The sequence below is a fragment of the Seriola dumerili genome, unplaced genomic scaffold, assembly GCF_002260705.1.
Source record: "Seriola dumerili isolate Sdu_G_001 unplaced genomic scaffold, Sdu_1.0 BDQW01000242.1, whole genome shotgun sequence".
NCBI lineage: Eukaryota > Metazoa > Chordata > Actinopteri > Carangiformes > Carangidae > Seriola > Seriola dumerili.
The window spans coordinates 4,975,687-4,997,471 of NW_019174497.1; the positions used below are offsets into that span (position 1 = coordinate 4,975,687).

General features: G+C 40.4%; 2 protein-coding genes across 2 annotated transcripts; both read right to left on the minus strand.

Annotated features, from left to right (window-relative positions):
- Nucleotides 1–2,713: 2,713 nt before the first annotated feature.
- On the minus strand, nucleotides 2,714–12,655 carry LOC111229649 (uncharacterized oxidoreductase YjmC-like). The gene is made up of 11 exons (XM_022756067.1): nucleotides 12,532–12,655; nucleotides 7,700–7,848; nucleotides 7,384–7,572; nucleotides 6,819–6,880; nucleotides 6,575–6,628; nucleotides 6,294–6,392; nucleotides 5,700–5,835; nucleotides 5,036–5,154; nucleotides 4,751–4,846; nucleotides 4,548–4,658; nucleotides 2,714–2,938 (listed from the first exon to the last, which is right to left on the minus strand). The coding sequence occupies exons 1-11, from the start codon at nucleotides 12,546–12,548 to the stop codon at nucleotides 2,873–2,875; spliced, it is 1,098 nt and encodes a 365-aa protein (XP_022611788.1). The 5' UTR covers nucleotides 12,549–12,655; the 3' UTR covers nucleotides 2,714–2,872.
- A 6,147-nt stretch (nucleotides 12,656–18,802) lies between these two features.
- On the minus strand, nucleotides 18,803–21,107 carry LOC111229654 (interferon-induced transmembrane protein 5-like). The gene is made up of 2 exons (XM_022756074.1): nucleotides 20,901–21,107; nucleotides 18,803–19,024 (listed from the first exon to the last, which is right to left on the minus strand). The coding sequence occupies exons 1-2, from the start codon at nucleotides 21,105–21,107 to the stop codon at nucleotides 18,803–18,805; spliced, it is 429 nt and encodes a 142-aa protein (XP_022611795.1).
- Nucleotides 21,108–21,785: the final 678 nt, after the last annotated feature.

Sequence of the window (21,785 nt, forward strand, 5' to 3'; positions counted from 1 at the left end):
AGCACATACAAGTCCAAAAACAAACACTAACCAACACACACACATGGCATGCCCTTTTGGCATGGCACGCCCCATCAGTAATAGCCGATCACTTCATGATTTGCTCGTTCAGTGAGTGATGGACAGATCCCCCCTCAGCACCACAAAAGAAAACACCTGTTAGAATCTGCTTAATCCTAGCCAGTGGCCCTGCTCTCAGGGCTCTTTGGGGCCCCGTTTAATCCACACAAGGGCACCAGGCCAAGGCCAGGGTAGATTAGACCCCCACCATCCATCCATCCATCCATCCATCCATGCACACACGCCTCTGAGTCTGCCCCCTATAACGAGTGTTTGAATCGGCCCCTTAATCCTTGGACTCGGCGCAGCCCTCCACCCAGCACACACCCACCTTCCCCCTCAGCAAAAACCTAATCTCCATGCATCCCCTTCATACCCACTCGCAGACCTGGCCCAGCCCAGCCCAGCACTCACTAGCCCCCACCCCAACTCTCCTCCACCTCCTTTCCCCTCCCCTGGTGGGGCTGAAAGCCCATTGATTTGTTGATTTCTCTTCTTTTGTCTGCGGCCGGCCGAGTGTTAACGAGACATCCAGGGCCCGGGGCCCAGTGCCAGGACTTTTGGCATGGGAGATTAAGGTCCTGATCTGGGCATCTGTCACTGCCCAGTCCCCCTTCTCCCTTGTGGCTCTGGGAGAAGCCTTTCCTTCAGTCATTTTCAGAATGAGCTGTACACTGATCCTAACAGGAGAAGAAGACTGTTGAAGAAGACTCCATGCAACAAAAGCAGACAGGCAGTTTACAACAACAACAAAAAAACATAACTGAAAATATTTTGACATTAATTTCAGCTGAAGAGTGTATCATCATCATAAAGTTACACTACAGACACACATACACATAAATGCATATGACATATGGATACACAGATGCGGAAACAGATCCATGCATTACATTCATGTGCACACAGCTCACACTTTCACAGATATTAACAATTATAATAGGATCCAGTCTGTGCACAGAACCAGTCTAAGTTTAGGTCAGGTTGTAATATTCTACTAATTTCAAAGGAGATTATATTTTATATTTTATTTTCAAAGGATTATATATATATATATATATATGTGTGTATATATATATTTACGTGATAATGTTCCAAGACGGTTTACTTTATGTATTGGGAAGGGAGATCAAGGTGACATAATTATATTTTAGTTTGTCTTGAAAGAAACAGATTAAATGTTATAATGGAATTAATCCAAGCACTGTTAACTTTGAAAATTATTCAACCCTTAAATTATCAAAATAGTTATAGTAATAAAGAATATTTTAAAGCAACCATCAAATATTTGCCAGCATGTTTCAGTCCTCATTTGTTTGTTTATGTTTTTAATGATGTATTGCATTTTGCCTTTATTGGGCAACAAGTGTCTTATTTCTGCCTGGTTTACTTCAGGGGTCATTGTGGAATAAAAAGGTTTAAAGTTGTTTTGGTGTATTAACTTCTGCTCACATATCATATCTCCAATATGGTACTTGGTAGTATCTTTTTTTGTTTTTTTTTTAATTAAAAAAAAAAAAAAACATATAAGTTTTCATGAGTAGTGAAGATCCAAACCCAGGAGTTCACTCAGACTATGTCTCCACCTAGTGGTAACAAAATCGTACATGCAAGCTGTAACAGGAATTTTGACCTAATTGACCTCATTGGTTATTTCAACACAGAGGTTCCATCTTTATATCTGTGCAAAGTTTAATTTCTGTTGTATGAGATTTTGCTCTAAAATTAACTGGATAGTGAATTTGAAAAATTGTGTCAAAATGTGCAGATTATATGACCAGTAACAAAGGTTCACACTCAAGTGATAAAGACAAAGCAATAAAAAAGAAATGGCTGATTTTAAACATGTTTAAAGGACATAAATTAATTGTGGCAAAGAATGATAATCAATAATGTTTTAATAAAGATGACATTAAAATGTTTAACCTGTTTCAAGACTATCTTAAACTGCTATACTAAACTAAATCAATACCATATAAACTACTCAAAAATGTGTGGCTTATGTCGCCATCTGGTGGTTGACATGCCTAAGGGTTCGTCTTCTGCAGATATAGATATTGATAAGGAACATGAACATGAAGGAAACAGCAATAAATTCATTCATAGAAATACAATACAATACAATTTGGGTGTATATAGCTTTTATTTAATAAGGCACATAAGAATGATGATTTATGATATCAGGATAAAAAGATCATCTGAACTTTAAGTATTAAAATTTAAAACACTTTTCATTTAAAAAATATATTTTTTGCATTATACTGTAGCCATTATTGCACAGTTATAAAATTGCACTGCATTATATCCTGAGCAAGTAAAATGGCTCTCTAACAGGGAGTGTCCCAACTGTCAAGTCAGTCAGTAATGACAACAAACCACATTGACTTTGGCTCATCTTTCAACATAACCAAACAAGCTTTATTAACTCATTCACACCCAGGCATCCATCATTCATAAATCTGTGACTTACAAATGCTTCAGACAAAGAATGTGCGTATTTCACTGTCAGAGATACAGCATGTTTAAGGCATTAGATTTTAAAAAAAAATTAAAAACACATTTGAAAAAGTCCTTTAAAAGAGAAACATTTTTGATATTTTCATTTTGTTACAAATTTCATAGTTATGATTTTTTTTAACCTCAAAGAAGTTTAAAAAGATTAAAATACCTAACTAGTGTGGTTCAGATGAATAAAATAAGACTGTCAACATGCAGTATATGTATATGTAATGTGCATGAAGAGTGTTTGCTCAGTCTGAACTTCAAGATGAACAAAAGTGCCATATTTTCCAATCTTGACAATCTTGACCAGTTAAATGGGGACAAGCTTGTCACAAGGCAGCAGCGGGCTGGCACCAATTTTCTTAGCACATTCATTCTGCAGACATAAAATGGAAAAATTGCATCAGGTTAGCTCACTCTCTAAGGCCTTGCTGAGAGTTAGATTAGAGGATTGATACCATTGTCACGTCTGTACATTAAATATGAAGCTACAGGCAGCAGCCAGTTAGCTTAGCTTAGCATTAAACCTGGAAGTATAGGGAAAAAGCTAGCCTGCCTCTGTCCAAACATAACAAAATCAGCCTGCGAGGACCTCTAAAGCTCACTAGTTAATATGCTATATCTTGTTTGTTGACATTTGCCTAAATACAGACTCTGGTAAAATAATTATCCTGGTCTTGCTAGATCTTAGTGCAGCTTTAGTGCAGTGAGACAAATTAGAGAACTGGGTTGGACTCAACTGTCCTCACATGGTTCAGGACATGCTTCGAAGGTGGGGATTGTTTTGTCTCTATCGGTACTCATGAATCAGTGAAAACCACTATGGCATACGGATTCCCACAAGGATCCATTCTTGGGCCCCTTTTGTTCAACCTGTATATGCTCCCTCTTGGCCATATGTTTCAAGAGCACAAGGTGGCTTATCATAGCTATGCAGATGACTCAGATTTATTTAGCTCTTTCACCTAATGCTTTCAGTCCCATTGACTCTCTGTGTCTGTGCCTTGAAAAAGTGAATGGCTGGACGCAACAAAACTTCCTCCAAATAAATAAACACAAGACTGAGATAGTTCTATTTGGGAACAAAGAAGGAAGGGTGCAACTAAGTGCCTACCTGGAGTGTAGAGCATTAAAGACTTAAACCCATGTTAAAAATCTCAATGTAATCACAGATGGGCATCTTAGTTTCAGTGAACACATTAAAGCTATAACACAGTTAAAAAAAAAAAATAGCTAGGATCAGAGACCTTGTGTCTAACCAAGCCTTAGAGGAACTCATTCATGCCTTTATATCTTCCAGAGTCAGTTACTGCAGTGTTCTCCTCACTGGTTTACTAAATAAGACCATCAGACAGCTACAACTTACTCAGAATGCTGCTGCTCGGGTTCTGACTAAAACTAAGAAACGAGAGCACATTACTGCAGTTCTCAAGTCTTTGCACTGGCCTCTAGTCAGATGCAGAGTTGAATTCAAAGTTTTACACATTGTCTATAAGTCACTAAATGGCCTGTGCCCAAAATATATATTCGAGAAATGTTCACTGAGCCCAAAAGGTTTCTAAGATCTGCAGGAGCTGGTCAGTTAGTGGTGTCTAGGGTTAAAACTGAAAATGGTGAAATGTCTTTTAGCCACTATGCTGCCCACTGCACCAGCCCCCAATGGAGATCAAATCTGCCCAAACTGCAACTGGCTTTAAAATGAAGCTAAAAACTTCTCTATTTGCCTCTGCCTTCATTTAATCTTGCACTTAAATTACATATTATCTATTTTATTATCCGTGTTTTTATACTGATTTTATACCGTTTTCTTTTAATGCCTTTTACCCAGATTCTTATGCTTCTTTTATTTTTCTTAAGCCCATTGAATGACCTCTGTGTATGATAATGTGCTATACAAATAAATTTGCCTTGCCTAATCTTCAAAGTAGAAAAACAACAGGGGATCGTTTTCTTGGTGATTTGTAGTCACTTTATGAATATCTTACCATGTAGTTTACAACATTGATGTGATAGGGAATCCCGCCCAACTCCTCACATTTCTTCATGTTCATCCTCTCCGGGTCTCCAGCAGTCAAAACAGGAGTGTTGGCATCAGCCTATGATAAACAGCAACAACGACAAAATGACTGGACATCATCTACATTTAATTAGTGTGTACATCAAGATGGCAGCAGTGGGACCTACTCACAGAATCCATGCCTCTTTGGATGGACAGCAGGTCGGACATCCTGTCGCTGAACCCGGGAGCAAAATTCTCTGGGTTGATCGCCACAAAACACTGACCCTGAAAACACAACAAGGACGATGACAACACTGTGAACTGACCCAACACAAACAGTAAATAGGCCTATGACGTATTCATAAATATGCCCTCCGTCTGAGCACCATTGATTTTGTCTTTTAGATAACAGTGACAGATAACTTTATAACGCGACAACACAAGCCAAAAGAAAAAAAGACAAATCAAATGTACCAGGTTGGCAACACGGTCTGTTACTTTCCACGTGCGGACATGTTTGCTGTACTTCGCACCGGCCAAGATACCACAGAACACCTCCACCATCATTCCCAAACCGTAGCCTTTGTACCCTCCTGAAAGCCACAGAGACATAACATGACATGAATGAACTTCAGTCCTTTGACGTAATGAAAGGTTAAGTGCAACAAATACTGTAAAATAGGAGGTTCCCGACCTTTTCCAACTCATAGCCCACTTGATGTTGGTGGCCCCAATCCGACCCGCAACATGAAAATTCCTATCATTGGCTTAAATTGTACTGTTTTGCTAATGATTTGTCAGTCCACTTGCAATACCTAATTGTTGGGAACCACTGCTGCACACTACGTGACATTATATACAATTAACCCATAGTAGAGAGAGCTGGAATATCTGTGTAGATGCTGCACATTAAAAAGACTGACAATCAGCCAATCAGAGCTGTGCTTAAATTACAAACTGTACAGTTTCTCCTCGACTGTTAACAAATTACATGTGAGGAAAGAGTAGCACGGGAGGATTATTTCAACATGATATGACAACATCAGTATAATATTTCAGTGACAGAATGGAAACATCTTGAACCGGATCTCTTACCCCCTGAGCTGAATGCTAACAGTTGTATCTACTGGTTTCTGACCTGTGGCTTCACTGCCGCCAATGGGCACCAGTCCTCCTCCACTCAGGACTTTCTTGGGGTCTGGTGTCAGCTTTCCCTGAGCGTCACAGCCCCAGCCCTCAGGAATGGGGTCTCCACGCCGCTCGTGGAGCTCCACCTGCGACATTGACAATGACATTAAATAAGAGAGTAAGATGAAATGTTTGATAAATGAGACATTATAGTACACAACAACAGAATGTGAAGCAAATATGTTTGTTTAAATAAATAAAGTTTTTTACTTTTTACTTTTTAAAGTAATTCAATGTAATTCAGTGTTTCTGCCACTGAAACTAGTTTCTGAAAAGCTGATGGAGCGATTGCATCCAACTCTCAGTGCACCTTGAGTTGATTTTTATTTTGATTGGACTAATAATAGGATTTGCCTCACCCTCTTTCAGCTGATAGGAACACAAAATGTGAAGCAATTACATGAATCCACTCAGAAGTTAAAAGATTACTCACACTTCCTGTTATCCCCCACTTAACTCAGCCTGTGTATAAACTAGATGAATAATTCAAACCTTCCTTGTCCAAACAGTTTAGGTATGCGGTAATCAAAAAATCTGATCTTACCTTTCCAAGTGCGACTGCTGATGTGGCCATGTCCAGAACGAAGCTGTCTCCGTCTTTAGCAGGAGCCGCCACACTGATGGGGTTGGTGCCCAACGTGCACTACAAACAGCAGGGTCATGATATTAGGGTGGGAAAGATTTTTACTTGCAGGATCGTTTTAGAAAACATCTTGGATAAATACACATTCAGTCAGTATGTCGAACAATGTCCACAGTACAATAAGACCAACTCTTATGTGTCATGCAGTGCAGCTTATTCTATTGAACCAATAATACATTTACCTCTTTACCACGTGTAGGAACCACCAGTGGGGACGTGTTGGTAAATGACATGCCCTGTGGTGGTCAGATCAATATTAGAAAAAAAAAAAGAAAATAACATTTGGAAATACAAAATTTCTCCTTTCTGGAAAAAACTGAACTGAAACTGAAACAAATGAAAAACAATTTTAACATTTTTTTCCTCCAACAAACAACGGTGTAGATATTCAAAATGGGTCCAAAGGAAAATAAATGTTTCACTCACAATCATGTTTTCCTTCAGAGCTTGCATTGCGTAGTATCCAGCAATACCGTAATGATTGGAACCTAAGAATGAACAGTCCCATTAGCATTTAATGGGTTAGAAGCAATGGTAATTCATTGTTTTATTCATCAAAATGTGTTCACTGCTTTTCCACGGTAGTCAAGTGACAAAATAAAAATAAAACTGATAAACCTGAGAGGGATTTTAATGCTTTATAAAAGGGAACTATAGTATTTCAAGTCCAACCTGTGTGTCTCACCTGTAGCTGTTTTTCCTCACTGCCAGGCTTAATTGCCTGTTATATGAGCCAAACACCCTTCTAATAACTAAACAGGGAAAATAATCCCTTTATGAATGCTGAACATTCAGTCCAATCAAATACAGGTTTGTATGTGATGCCTGAGCATGTTGGTTTGAACCAGTAGCTCACAATAAAGTAGTGAACATGTCCTATCCATACAATGTAAATTTGTATTGACACAGTTATGGCCTTTTGAAGTTTAAGTCAACCACATCAAGATGTCCTTAAAAAAAAAAAAAAAAAAAAAAAAAAAAAGGGACTCACCATGTGCCACCACCCAGCCAATACCAACTTCTTTGGCCTTCTTTATGGCCAGATTCATACAGAAGTTCCCCACCACAGGACCCAGGAGGTTCTTCCCATCCACCAGCGCCGTGGCTGCGCTCTCCTTCTCCACCACCGGCTCACCGTCCTTGGCACAGATTCCCGTCTGGATGTCCTTTACGTACATGTCTGTCGAAAAGTACAGAGGACAGAGAGCACACTTTACCCTCTTTCTTCTTCTATACCACTACCGTGGTGCTGCCATCTTTAAGTTAAACACGCAGATAAGGTGATGAACGTCCAGCTCCCCACTTACCCATCCTGTTGAGTCCGTGGCTGTAGTGGCCTCTGTGGTCTCCTTCCACCAGGACCTCGGCCAGGCTGCGAGCATGGTGCTGCTTGGTGCCCACGGCCATCATACACCTCTCGATGAAGTTTTGCACCTCCACCTGGCTGATCAGACATCTGCAGAGAGGGAAATATTTAATCAGCAACACAGAAGCACAGGTAAGTACTGCATGCATAATGTGTATGTGCATAAAGTAATGCATTTGTTTTAGTTGGTTGATAAGTATGACTAAATAGACTAAATTGGCAAAAAAAAAAAAAAAAGATTAAAAGGCAACTCAGACAAAAAATCAATTAAGTCAACACAATAGTTTTTTTGGCTGATGTTCTTGTATACAAATGCTGGTTTGGAGAACAGAACAGGGACTCTGACTTTTGGCCTAAATAGCAAACCTGGACAAATGCAAAACTGCCCAATTACGTCCTGCTGCAAAGTCCTGCAAGGGTGACCCCTTTTTATTGCCCCATATGTTGGAGGATTTGACAGAATGGTCAGTCCCATGCTTATTTAAAGTTTGAAGTCCATCTTTGCAACAGTGATTGCACAACCTGTAAACATATAGATGATATAGGTCTTGCGGTGAGGCTCCACTTGCGTTACGTTCAGTGGTCACTGCAAACAGAGCTCAGCAGAGAAGTTCTGATGGTTTGACCGCAACCTTTGTGTTGACTTTGTAAAGCAATGCTGAACTGAGTGAATATAAGAACTGTCAGGACATCATGTACCAGAGGATGTTTGTCTGTCTCCAGGCTAAAAACAATGGTGTCACTGTCTCTGCTTCAAGTCATGTGCATTAAAAGCTTTAGAAAAACTGCCACAAAATCAAAATATGTTTAAAAAATATTTGCAGATATTTAAATACAGTATAGTTTTGTTGGAGGAAAAAAGGTCCAGGGCCGGGCCAGAGACTAAGTCTAGACCTCTTCACCAACACTTTACTTTCTACAAAACTGCACTTTTACTGGAGTCAAAAAAGATTCAAAAAAGAAGTCACTGGAGATGATCAGAGTCCAATGCAATAGAATTTATTCTTTCACAAGAATAAAAGCGAGATCAGATCCGGATCCGAATTGAAGACAGAGTGCCTGTGCACAATCACATATAGTTCCTTCTTAGGTGGATTCTCCACCTATTTTCTAAAGTTGACCTATCAACGCCTTGGGAGCAATGGTTTCCAGCCCCGTGTTGAATTCCCCAAACCAGGGTAGCGTAGTAGGACCTGGTGTCCAGAAGCCTCTCGTCTATCCTAAGACTCCTGTGCCAAGGCGCGTAGTAGGTCCAGGCATCCAAAAGCCTCCCCTCTACCCTAAACCTAAGGCCCTCGTCCACCCTCAATCTGGGCCTCGCTACGGCTGCTACTCCAACACCACTGCTCCCAGGGCCTTCAGACCATTTTCTTTAACTTTATTCCCTCCAGGTTCCATTCTATAACAAACAAAGGCCGGTTCATATACAAATCTAACCTCACTTGTGAGCATAGCTATTCCATTGGATTATATAAGTTTAACATTCAGTATATTTATAATGCATAGTATATTTTAGTGAGAATTTACTACAACAGTTTCTACAACAAACCACAACTTTGAGCACAGATCACATCGAGGCTAAAGTTCAACGATAAAGAACAAAGTTTAGACGCTCTTTTCTGCGAGTTATTATCTGTAGATTTTCTTTCTAAGAAGTTAGTTCTAATTGTCACAGCCTGAGAAGTACCAAAACTAAATTTATTAACTGTAACACCTCATTGTAATGGAACAGGTTTGGACCACCAATGAAAACCAGATTAATCAAAACCTCATGCTTTTATGAACACTGAAAAAACAGAGCAGAACACATCTGTGTTCCTTATCTGTAATGCTGAATACGTAACATTCAGCGCCTTCTCTTCCTGCTCCACTCTCCTTTACTCCTCCTATGTTTCCTCCATTCTACTTTGTGGTGTTTAGTGGCTGCTGGAGGAAGGACAAAAGTTGTAACTTTTGGAATGCACCATAATTGTGTACAGATATATGCTGCAGGCGAGCGGGTTCTGCACGGGGATTGGATGATTCTCAGTTTGTCTCCACAATAACGTTGTGTTCAATACAAACAGCTTCAATCAAAACCAGTGACTGTTGTTTATTAGACGATGCATCCTGTTTTCACGGGTTGACTATGACTGAAGCTCATTGCCCAAACTACTGGATGCACTAGTATCTTGTGCTAGTTTTTAACACGGGCATCTGACGGTGACACAAACAACTCATATTCACGCATGCTCACTAAAGTCTAAAGACTAAAGACTTGAAAGCAGCATATCTGATCCTGGACCCACCATTTTGTTTGAGACATCAACATATAGGTTCACCCCCTCACTACAAAATTGTTGAGAGGACAATTTGTGAAACTTGTTCTTCTGCTCTTATTCATGAAGAAACCTGCATAAATGGAGCTGTGGCACAAGCGAGAGCTCAAAAAGAACACTGTGTACATTTACAGGTCCACACACCATTATCCCCAACCCCCCGACCCCACCTCCACCCCCTGATGTTTTTAACTGTGAGCAAAAAAAAAATGTCGGCATGACTTCTAATCTAGCAAACTGACACCACTGTACAAAACTTTGAAGTGCATTACAGAATTTAAAGAGCCCTTGCTGTTTTTCTGCAAACACGTTGCTGTTTAACTTAATTACCCCTGCACAATGCCCTAAAGCAGGGACATGCACTTATTCGCTTCTTTTGCCAAGGGTTACATAAGAAGACGGATACCACTCCCATGTGTGTATGGTAAATATGAAGCTACAGCCTTTTACCAAGGGTAATAAAATCCACCTACCAACACATCTAAAACACATTATATCTTCACTGTTTAACTGTAAAAACTAAACTTTGCTATTTTACTTATTTCTTGGCAGGGACCAGAGCATCCTGGAGTCTCTGCTGGTTGCCTGGTGACCATTCCAGTGGAAGAAATAATCTGGCACATACCAAAATGTTAAATTTTCAATTTTACACTTCAGTTACTGTATGGATTTAACAAATGAGGGAGGCAGATTTAAATCCAGTGACCCTTGGACAGAAGTAGGCTAGCCATTTCTCCCTGTTTCCAGGCTTTATGCTAAGCTAAGCTAACCGGCTGCTGGCCCAAGCTACCGCACATACAGTATAAAAGAGTGGTATCAATCTTCTCTTATCTCTGCAACAAAGCAAATAAGCATATTTCCTAAAATGTTGTACCACTCCTTTAAAGGATTTTATAGTAGTAGCCTATAGTACAGTAGCTAGTATGTGGTTTAGGTATTGCAGAGTGCATTTTCACAAGGTCAAGCTACGATTTGAGATGTATATAAATTTATGCAGGGAAATAAATCAGATTTATGTTAGATTAGATTTACTAATTTATACATTCATTTCTTTAATATTATTATTGTTTTGTTAGTTTCTCTCTACTTTAGCACCAACTCAGAATTTAACTTTTGACCTTTACACTAGTTGCCATTCTACTGTAGACTGTCCTCCTTATGGAAGTGTGACACCTGTGTCAGCGACCGTCAGCATGTTACAAGATCACAATGATAATGTCATTACATTTCAGACATAGCTGAAAGCGGAGCCACTGTTCATGCCATTCCTCCTTTACATATAGATCTAAGGAAAAGTGTAAATATCTCTCCCTAAAAAGACAGAGAGCAGCACATGACAGTGTGGCTTTGATTGAATTATCGGTTGACAGTGAATGTGGCACAGGGTCACATCCCCTGCACTGGTTCATGTTAAAGAAGTACAATGGGACACATGTATGCATGTCTTAGAATGGGTTAGCAGTCGTCTTTGGCACAAACATACGAAACAGATCCACTTAACTGCTTGATGCATTCGCAATCTGCTCCTAAAACTTTATCCCTGAGATAAAGAAGTTACATCAGAAATCTTGTCTCGTGATCTGAGTCTGAGTCTGTGCAGGAGGGTGTGTCACTGCATTTATTCAACTATATGTAAGCAGTCAGACGATCTACACGGGAACAAACTAGTATAGACGTAAACTGAAATCTGGATGTAATTATACTTGATCGACAGACTGTGCAGATTATTATTACTTTCATTGATTTATTGATATTAATATATGTCCAAGGGGCTCCCTAGATAGCAGCAGCTGAAACAGACAGGATGATCCTGCTGAAATAAAGTTAAAAATAAAATAAAATAATAAATAAAATTTAAATTGAACTGAGATGTGATGTGATTGGATGAAATATGACTTTGTGAGTGGTGGAAAGAGTTTATTTGGATATCACTGTGCTGTTGTTTTAACTGGTCTTTGAAAGTTACAATAAGCACATCAAACAGTCATGTTGTTTCAGTCCTGCAAAAAGCACAATTCGCTCTAGGTGCAGAGTAGCAGGGATGCATATTATTCTCAGTTAAAACCTTTCAAGGGAACTGAACTAAATTACTTTATTTCCCTTTTGTAACATTAATTAACCACACACTATTTATTCTTGGAAGGCGAGACAAAGCTGACTAAAGTCTAATGGAGTTAAATCCAAAAACATTCATTTTACATTCAATATAAACAGGAGCAACAGAATCCCCACAATGTAGCTTGTAGTGTAGTACAAGTGGCATAAAATTGAAATAATTAAGTACATGTACCTGAGAATTAAAAATGTACTGAAAGTAAAGTGCAGGTCTATGAGTCTAACATCACCAGCAACATGTTTATGTTTCAGTAGAGTGCCATGCTGCAGCTCATTCACACTTTAATTGACTCTGTCATCGATGCTTTCCTTTCATTAGAAATCACACCCGAGTTCTTACCTGCTCATGTTGCTCATGTTGTCCTCTGTGCTGCTGCAGGTCGGTGGCTTGTCGCTCTCGGCTGTGCAGCTGATGTTCTGCGGCTGGTGCCGATGAATCCCACGATGACTCCACCAACTGGCTCTTCAAGCCCAGCAGTGTTTGGGAACGCCCAGTGTTGCCAAGTCTACCAGGTATCCTGTCTGTCTGTATGTCTGTGGGCGTGTTGGAGGAGAGAGAGGGGGGGAGAGAGGCCCTGGGGGGTGGGAGGGGGGGGGGGGGGTGGGGTCGCTCACACAGGCCTGTTCCCGTCGTGACAAGGTCGTGGGGCTCCAGGCGACACGTCAGCTTTGCATTGTGCTGCTACGTTTCACTGACATAACAATATCATACCCTTCTGAGAACGTCTGCTGCAGACCGTCAACAGGCTACTCACTATAATTAATGATATGTGTAGGCCTATAACATTTCTGTTTTAGATTTTACCAAAAGTAAAGTCCTGCAGGACAATTAATGATCCTGCTCAATACCTGCATAATATCTACATAACTCCCTCACATGTGAAACATGTTCCTGAGGGATGTTGCACATTTCTTATAAACCTTTGTTTTTGTGAGCAAGTTACTGCAGAAAGCTCCAGACAAGAGAGGCAGAACATGTAAGAAAAATCATCAATAAAACTTAGTTATGAGTCTTTTCAGTCGTATAATCAGTTTGAGAAGCTAGCAAAGTCACAATTGCATGCAAAGGAATGGTGACATGTGGCTTTAAGCTAAAGTATTGGCAGCAACACAATGAGAAAGAAGATGAGCGGGGGGAGAAAAAAATGCAGATTCTTTACTTGTTGCGCCCTCCAGTCACTCAGATCTGTCTTAGATTAAGTGTACTATGGAACTTGTTGTACTACTGATGAAATGTGGGAGTTGCCAGCATTTACTGTATGTGGCAAACTGGCAGTTAGAGGAGCAGAGGAAAAATCAAGCTTGAAACTTGCTCTTAAAGAATAAGAAGGCAATTATGCCTTGGTTTGTTTGTTTGTTTGTTTGTTTGTTTATTTTCTTATTCTTATACTTGCCCTACTTCATTTCCTATAACTTATTTCCTTAACCTTTTTGCCTGGCTATATCACAGATGATGTTAAAGTGGCCAGAGGTGGACAAAGGGTGGTGTGCAGACTGCATTAGATCTCTTTACCATTTATGACTGTCTTTGAGTATGATACTTAACTGCCACAACCATGATGATTCTCCAGTTTTGTAAATGTCTGTATACATTTGTATTAAACATGGTCCTTACGAGGTATGATATTCTTTCAGATGAATGCTGATACAAAATGGTTGCTCCACCCACGTCAGTCCATACAGTATGTATTTTTATGCAAACAATGTGCTTACACAGAGTTTCTGATACACACATCCTCATTTGTTTTCTTAATGTAGCCTAGTACATATCGTAAAACCCTAGACCTAAAAACCCCTCCCAGTCTTACAGGTGCAGTGAGGCAGGTAGACGCATGTATGCCATCTACAAGCAGCAACACATTTACAAAGACTACCTCAAAAAACACAAGCTTCTGTAAACTGGAGTGGTGCAACTCCATTAAAAAGTCCTGTAATTAACACTACTTTCATGAAACTTTTGGTTTCTTAGTTGTTTTCTGATACAGTCTCAGAGAGGTGTTGATAAAAAAAAACTGTGTTGTATTGGTTTAGATTATCTTGTAATGTTTATCTCATTTTTATCTATCTTCTATGTAAGTGAGGTGAACAAAATATTACAAACACATTTCTCAATGTGTTTCACTGTTATTATTCTATTATATCGTGGTTGCTAGAAAGGCTTGATGGACAAAAAACAGGAAATCCTCATAAATCCTGGTGCCCGAGTCCCGACAGGCCACAAGGGGTCAGACAGTCACTGGACAAAGACGCACGGACTCTGACTTTAACTTAACAAGAAGTGAGTTGTGTCAGATGCACCACACAGTAGACCCCATATAATCCTTCCATGAGGGCATTCTGTCCACGTGGTATAGGAACACAACAGTACAAACGTAATGAATCTCAGATTTTGGCAGTCTTGTGAGTTCATGCTTGGCTTTCATATGTTTGTAATTCTGGCACTCACGAGACAGAAAAGAGAGGACATTAAATACTTCAACCTCGTTTTCTCTCCACTGCTCTGAAAACACTTATCCAATCCACGAAGGAAAGAAAAGATAGTGTGGCAGTGGAGCTTATGTTATGTGCGTTATGTGTTAAGATGAAGGAAGGTTTTTGATCAGGTTGATCGTGAAACAGAGACAATGCAATAAGAAACCAGTTGAATGGCTATATCACACTTACTTATCTCATAGGGACTATAATCAAATGACATAACGGAGACAATACATTTACAACATTTTGACTAAATTCAGGGCCCAGCTACTCGTGGTTAATTCACAGCATGGAGGATTCTGAAGCTGTAGGCGCCTCCCATGTTTTTTTTAATTTAGGAAATCTTGTGTTACAACATCTAATGAAAAGACAGGTTGAGACAATGTGTTCGTCTGAGTAACAGCCGAGTGATTCAACTTTTTTTCCAATTTTAGCACCTGGGAGTAAGTCTGACATGTCAGGAGCAGGAGCAATTTATAATGGAAGTGAATAGTCCCCAAGAGCCAGCGTGGGACTGGTTTAGACATGAAAATGAAATTTAGCGTTAGCAATTTATGCTCCGAGGAATTCTGTGTTCCCAGTTTGAAGAGTCAGTGGATGAGTTGATTAGACTGTGGCAGTTACAGAATGTAGAGCCCACCCGGTGTAAGTGATATAAGTATTCTGGGGCTCATGAATAATCCACTATTGTACTTATCAGCATTTCTAAACAGCAACCGTTCAAACAAAGGCCATGAATCAACTGTTAATGTGTCAGGAGGGATTAAAAGGTCTGCTTCAGTGGGTGTGTGTTTGTGGATGTATGTATACAGTATGAATCCTTACTGCAGTGTGTGTATGTGCATTATTGTGTGTACATTTAAGTGTACGCGTGTCTCCATGCGAATGGATGTGTGCGTCTGCGTGTACCTGTGTGTATCCAGTTTTTACATTTCTGTTCTAACGAGATCACCATGAAATTCGCTTTGGATATTCAAGGCGTAACCTCAGAGTGGCTACATTCACAGGTCTGGTCACAACAGTGTTAGCTCGATTTTGTTTCTGGAACAATTCAAAAAAATTTGGGGGATATAACCTCCCTCTCTTGTGGGACAGTAGAAAACAAGCACTTCCCACGGTGCATATAAGAGCTTTTAGTGGTGTTATACTAGTGATAACTATGTGTCACAATGGTAGAAAGATGGGGACATTGTACTGGGACAGAGGGTATTTTACTATTAAAGATTTGGAGTGGGATTAAATTGAGTTACAAGATTAGGTTGGGTTAAGATTTGAATCAAACAAATTGAAAAATCAATCATCACTTAAACACACTTCAGCTCCTTGTTTGTGAATTACTCATGTCGCACAGTGCTTGGTTTGACTTTGACTGGCTGCTGAGAGTCAGAGTCGAGGTAAGAGTGAGGCATGTTGGGAAATGTTAAAGTTTAGGTCAGATGTTTGTTAATTAACATGAAGTTTTTTTTGCATGTTTCCTTACAGCACATCTTCCCAGTGTTTCCCCACGCCCTCGGCTGTAACGAACAGCCCCCTGTAAGAGCAGTGAGGAGCTAGCGCCCCCCCCCCCTCCCCTCCCTTTGCAGCGCTCGCCTGTAATTCTCCACGGCACAGACATCTGTAAACATTCCTCTCTGACCACAGGAGAAAAATAGAAAGTTGGAAGTTGCAGGCTGTGATTTGGGTGCGTATAAATAAACTTGCGAGCAAAGGAGAGGCTGCTTAATATGACCGGAGTACATAAGGTGGGAGGTCGGGAGGAGCGGGACACCCAAGTCATCAAAGACATGGCAAAAAGAGGTGGAGGACAAATTAAACCTCTGAGGGATTTACTGTATGATGTTGATGCTGATGCTCAAGAGCATCTCAGTGGGTGTATTTCACATACATGCAAGACATGTACCAGCTTGACACATTCTTCTATCACATCCTCCTGGATTGGAAATGTTGGCCCTCTGCCACTACTGCATAACATGTTAGTGAGGACAGTTCAAGTCTTTACATAAATACATGTTTATGGGCTATACATGGTGACTAAAAGGACCAAGTCCTTGAAGGAAAAGCAATGTTGGCACAACACTCATCCACTGTGATGGATATTTTCAGATGGCGGCACGGTCCTGCAGTGGTTAGTGCTGTAGCCTCACAGCGAGAAGGCTCTGGGTTCGAACCCCCGGCCTGGGGCCTTTCTGTGTGGAGTATGCATGTTCTCCCTGTGCCTGCATGGGTTCTCCCTGGTGTGGATGTGTGCACCCTCGCCCAATGTCACCTGGGATGGGATATTTTCAGAGCCCTGTTATAAACCTATATATGTCAGTAAATGTTGAATCTGAATCTTCTTCTTCAACTCCTTGAATTTGATACAAAAAAATCTTTGCCACATTCGGTGTCTTTTGAAGTGTGGTTTTGCAGCACAGCATACATCTGTGATGATGACCCTAAAGGCAGGATCAAGTAGTGTGACAGATGTTTAGTGTAACTACAAGATAATATCCACATGTCACATGTTGGCTCAGGCTATGAAGATTTTCATGGGACACGGGCAAGTGAAAAATCACAAGTGTTACCTAAAATGCGTGCCACTCAATTTGTGATAGTTCCTCAGACTGAGAGCAGATTAAGTGGAAGTGAGCCATCGTGTCCCGCGGCAGGCCTCCACACTGCTGCAGACTCCTCTGTAGTGGTCTGCCTGGGCGGCCCTGCCTTACAACTGGAGGGCACATTTATACCGTTTCCCAAAATGGGGTGTTCTGTATATAGTTGGTCGTGCAGCAGGCTCACAGCTGGGATGAAAACAACCGTGCCCGTTGCCCTCAGACCCGCCCCAGAATCAAACCTATGAAGCCCAAAATGATCACTTTAAAGCTGGGTGTAGGTGCTGCAGCAGAACCGCAAGGGCCATTTGAACATTCATCTCTTCATCCCTGTGTTTATTAGCTGAGAGGAGACCTGAAAAAAGAGACCTGAGAAGTGTAGGTGGATTTTTGATAAAGTAGAATGAACGCATTATGTGAAGGATAAAGTTAAGGCTGATTTGTTTTTCAATGCAATACTGAGTTAACAGTATCTGGTTTATTTAGCTCACAGGAGGTTGGTTATAAGATAATTGAAAACGACAAAACACAATACATGAATAATGACAAAAAATAGATGTATGCTGTAACAGTAATAAAATTTTAAAAATTGATGAAAGACAAAAAATAAAGGACTATCAATGGGAGGTGAATGTTGATCGTCCTTTGTAAAGTGGCTTCTCATCATCACGGTACTCAGACTTTGGCTCTACAGTCCTCTGTTCTCTCTGCTCTCTTTCTCCTCTGTCTGTGCCGACTAGAGGTAATTTCAGCTGTCACCCAAATTTCCATTCGACATAAATACAATAAATAACAACAAAAATGACCCAGAGTAGCTGCTTGCTCAATCTCTCATTCTTGATTCAGCTCTGACTCTCATCTCCATTTATTCCCTTATTTTCCATTTTTTTTCAATCTTTGATCAACTTCACATCTCAACTGACCATCTCTGGGAGACTGGCAGGTGTAAGCTAAATTATTTATACGCCCTCTAATACTGACATTACAATTAGGGATGCGTTGATAATGTTGCTGTTTGCTGTCAACTACTAAACTGTTGTATTTAACTGCTTAGTTTTAACTCATTAGTTTTAAGTCACTTGAACAAAAGCCTTATCTTTTAGCCATCGAATCTTGATGTGTAGCTCTCAGATACTGGTCAAATTTTCTGTTTTAGTCTTGTATTGGTCTAATATTTGATACCAGCATTAGTATTAGTGCATCCCAGGGAGGATATTCTTGTAACATACAACCCAAGGTAAAATTTTCCTTTTCACCGATTAGGATTATTTTAATGCTGAGCAGATTTTAGAAAGCCCAGGACAGGCCCTGACTTCCGTACACTTAGACCTTTATCACTTGGCTTAGTCTGGCTAAAATTCTTAGAAGCTGTTATGTCAGCGCTCATCCGCTGAATCTAATCAAATGCCCACAGTTAGTGTGAATGGGTTGACTTTGAGAGTGATCTGTTCTTTATTATCATTATTATTATTATTATTATTATTATCATTATTATTTTTATTATTATTATTAATAATAATAATAATTCTCCCTCTCCACCTCCATCTACCAGCTGAACAGTTTGATGAAGTTTTGGAGGCCGTCCTCTCCGAGGAAGTCGAAGGAGCCCTGGGATGAGCCCAGGTGGACGAGCAGGAGGACGAGAAGGACGACGGCCAGAAGTGGAATCAGCAAGTTCCAGCCGGCTGCCAGGATGTTGTACCACTTGGCCTTGTCTGAACACTCCTGGGCCAGCTGCAGGTTACCCTGAGTCTTCTGGTCCCTGGCCTACACACACACACACACACACACACACACACACACACACACACACACACACACACACACACACTGAATTAGTTTCGACTGATACAGAAATTTTAAAGAATAAAAATGCTTAGACCGTGTTTCTACCCATGTAAACACTAACTAAGCATGTAGTATAGTGGGAGGAGAGGGGCAAACAAAGACATATTATAATGTTCACTTGTGTTTGTGTTTACAGTTCATCACAGCTTGTCCCATAATTCCCATGTTTTTCCATACAGAGCATGGTTGGAGTGATATTAAATCCTTGAGCTGCCTCTAAGTGTATCCGTGTATTTTGGAACAGAGCAGGCTGAATCTTTCCCCAGCACTCTCTAATTTCCCATGAGTACTTGCCCATTAGGAAGATGCCAATTACGCCATTTTTAACTCCCCAGACGAGCAGCCAGTCCGTGTCTTTAATTTGAGAGCTGAGCCAATACAGGGCCTGTGATTCAGGGCTGCTCCCCATGCAGACAGAAATAAAAGACTTAAATAAAGGGTATACACACCCTTTTGTGGTGAGTTTTTCAGTAACCTTTTTATTCAGGTAGCGCTACAGTTTGTCCAGTCCTGCTTTGCACATGGCATTTTCAAGGATCTTTTGGTGTCTTTTAAGTGAGAAAAGCTTTTGTTTAGGTTTTGGTTCCTGTTTCTGGACAGCCCCATTCCTGTGGTAAAGGGCACACCAACTTTCTACTAACCAGGGACAATAATAGGTCTCTTCGGTGTCCAAAATATATTGTTTTTTCTTCATTTTACAACAAAGATTTTCTTAACAGAGCATTTACATGGACCCTTCTATGGCATAACTCTACCCATTGCAAAAGTCTGGCACTCTAAATCCAGCTATGCCTAATTTTTCTTGATTTTGGCAGAGAAGTAATGGCTATTTCCCACTTGTTCTTTTAGAAATTCATCTGTGCTTCATTTCCCAATATGGTATTTGCCTTTGCTCGTTATTCTAGAGCTTTCTTCACCTTTTACCTATGCCAAAGATGCATTATAGAAGGTTTAAAAATCATCATAGAGATGTCCCAGGTTGGTAATATTAAAATCTAATGTTATATTGCATATTGTTAACTAATTATAAAACCGCTTTTAGTTTTAGTTCATTTATTTATCTAATAAGGGTGATGCAATTTAACATTGATTAAATACAAAACATAAAACTGATGTGTTGCACAGTTTATAGCTAGTGCTAATTTTAAACTCTTGTCCCTAGTTGGGCTTTTAATAGACAGTTTTCATTATCATAAAACCACAATACAATACAGATATGAAAGTAGAGTAAAATACTATATTGAAATGCATTGATTGTGATGTATTGTCTAAGAAGAGAAAACAGCAACAGCAAAAACAAAACAAAATAAACTGATAGTATCATGCATGTTCACTTTTCTCACTTGTCCATTCAAAACGATGCATCACTTAAGAAATCAGCTGATAAAGCAATTCTAGTAATATCTGTTAATTAACATCGTCAGTATTAGCATCACTTAATAAAACTGATTTGGATTTAACATCAATGATAAAGGCTTAAAACAAATTTGAGAAGACTTAAGAAATTAGATTAATACAAAAATGACAAATAAAACAACTGGCCCTTGCATTGTTTGGATGCTTCTATAAATCACATCAGTGAAGAGTGTCCTCCAATCACTGCTTGGACATCTGATTCTGATCTTAAACGTAGGCACTTCCTATCTTTTTTCTTTTGACGCATCAGTTAATATCTTGGACATTGAGTGCTTCATAAAAATGGTCCAGACAGAAATATAGGCTATACATGAAAACTGCCACAAAACTAATAACCCCCCCCCCCCCCCCCCCCCCCCACAAGAGCACAAGACCTCACCTTGATGGAGTAGATGAGAGCCATGAATCCCAGGCAGCAGAAGTTAACGTACAAGGTGTTGCACAGCGACCAGACGAGATAGTCCCGGGGAGGATTCTTGCCATTGTTCCCCATGTTCACCACGGTGGACCCAGCCGGCTTACGGGCAGACTTGCAGTTGGTGAGCGGGGTGCAGTCGGAAGGGAAGTTGTACGAATGGTTGTCCATGGCTATGTTCAGTCAGGTGGATGAATAGGTAGCTGTGCAAACTAGTTAGTCTTCCAGATGCTTGTGCACGGTCCCTCTTTGGAAATTGGTGTCTCTCCCCCCCCCCCCTTCCTGTGTGAGAGGCTTATAAAGGCCCATGAAGAAGGAGGTGGCCGGGAGAGGACGCATGGGCAGGGTCCTTTAATATACAGTAGGTCTGTAATTATGTGGTCAGGCCTGAGAGAGACTGAAATAGAGATACAGAGAGACAGAAAGCTGTTTCAGAGAGAGAAGACAGAAAAAGAGACAGCACGTAGATGCTTGGGAGCAGCACAAAATCTCTTCCACCAAAGTGTCCTTCACTTCAGCTTTCTTAGAAGTCCTAGTGGTGTGGGTCAGGTGGTTGAGTTGGACAGTGGTAGCAGAGGACAGTGGAGGAAGGGTTGTGCTGTTCAAAAGCCTTGAAGATGTTGAGGAGGAGTTCATCTGAAATGCTGTCTGCCAGAGGCCTCGGGGGACGAGTCTGTGATGTGGTCTCGAAGGGAACTGAGTGGGTGCAGAAAGGTCACACTTCACAACAAATTACTTAAATATATGACAAGTCCACTTGGTTCTGATGTCCACGGTTACAAGACCTCAAATTAAAGTTCTGGCCAGTAATCATCCTGCCTGAACATTGTTTTTGTTTAAGGTAAAGCT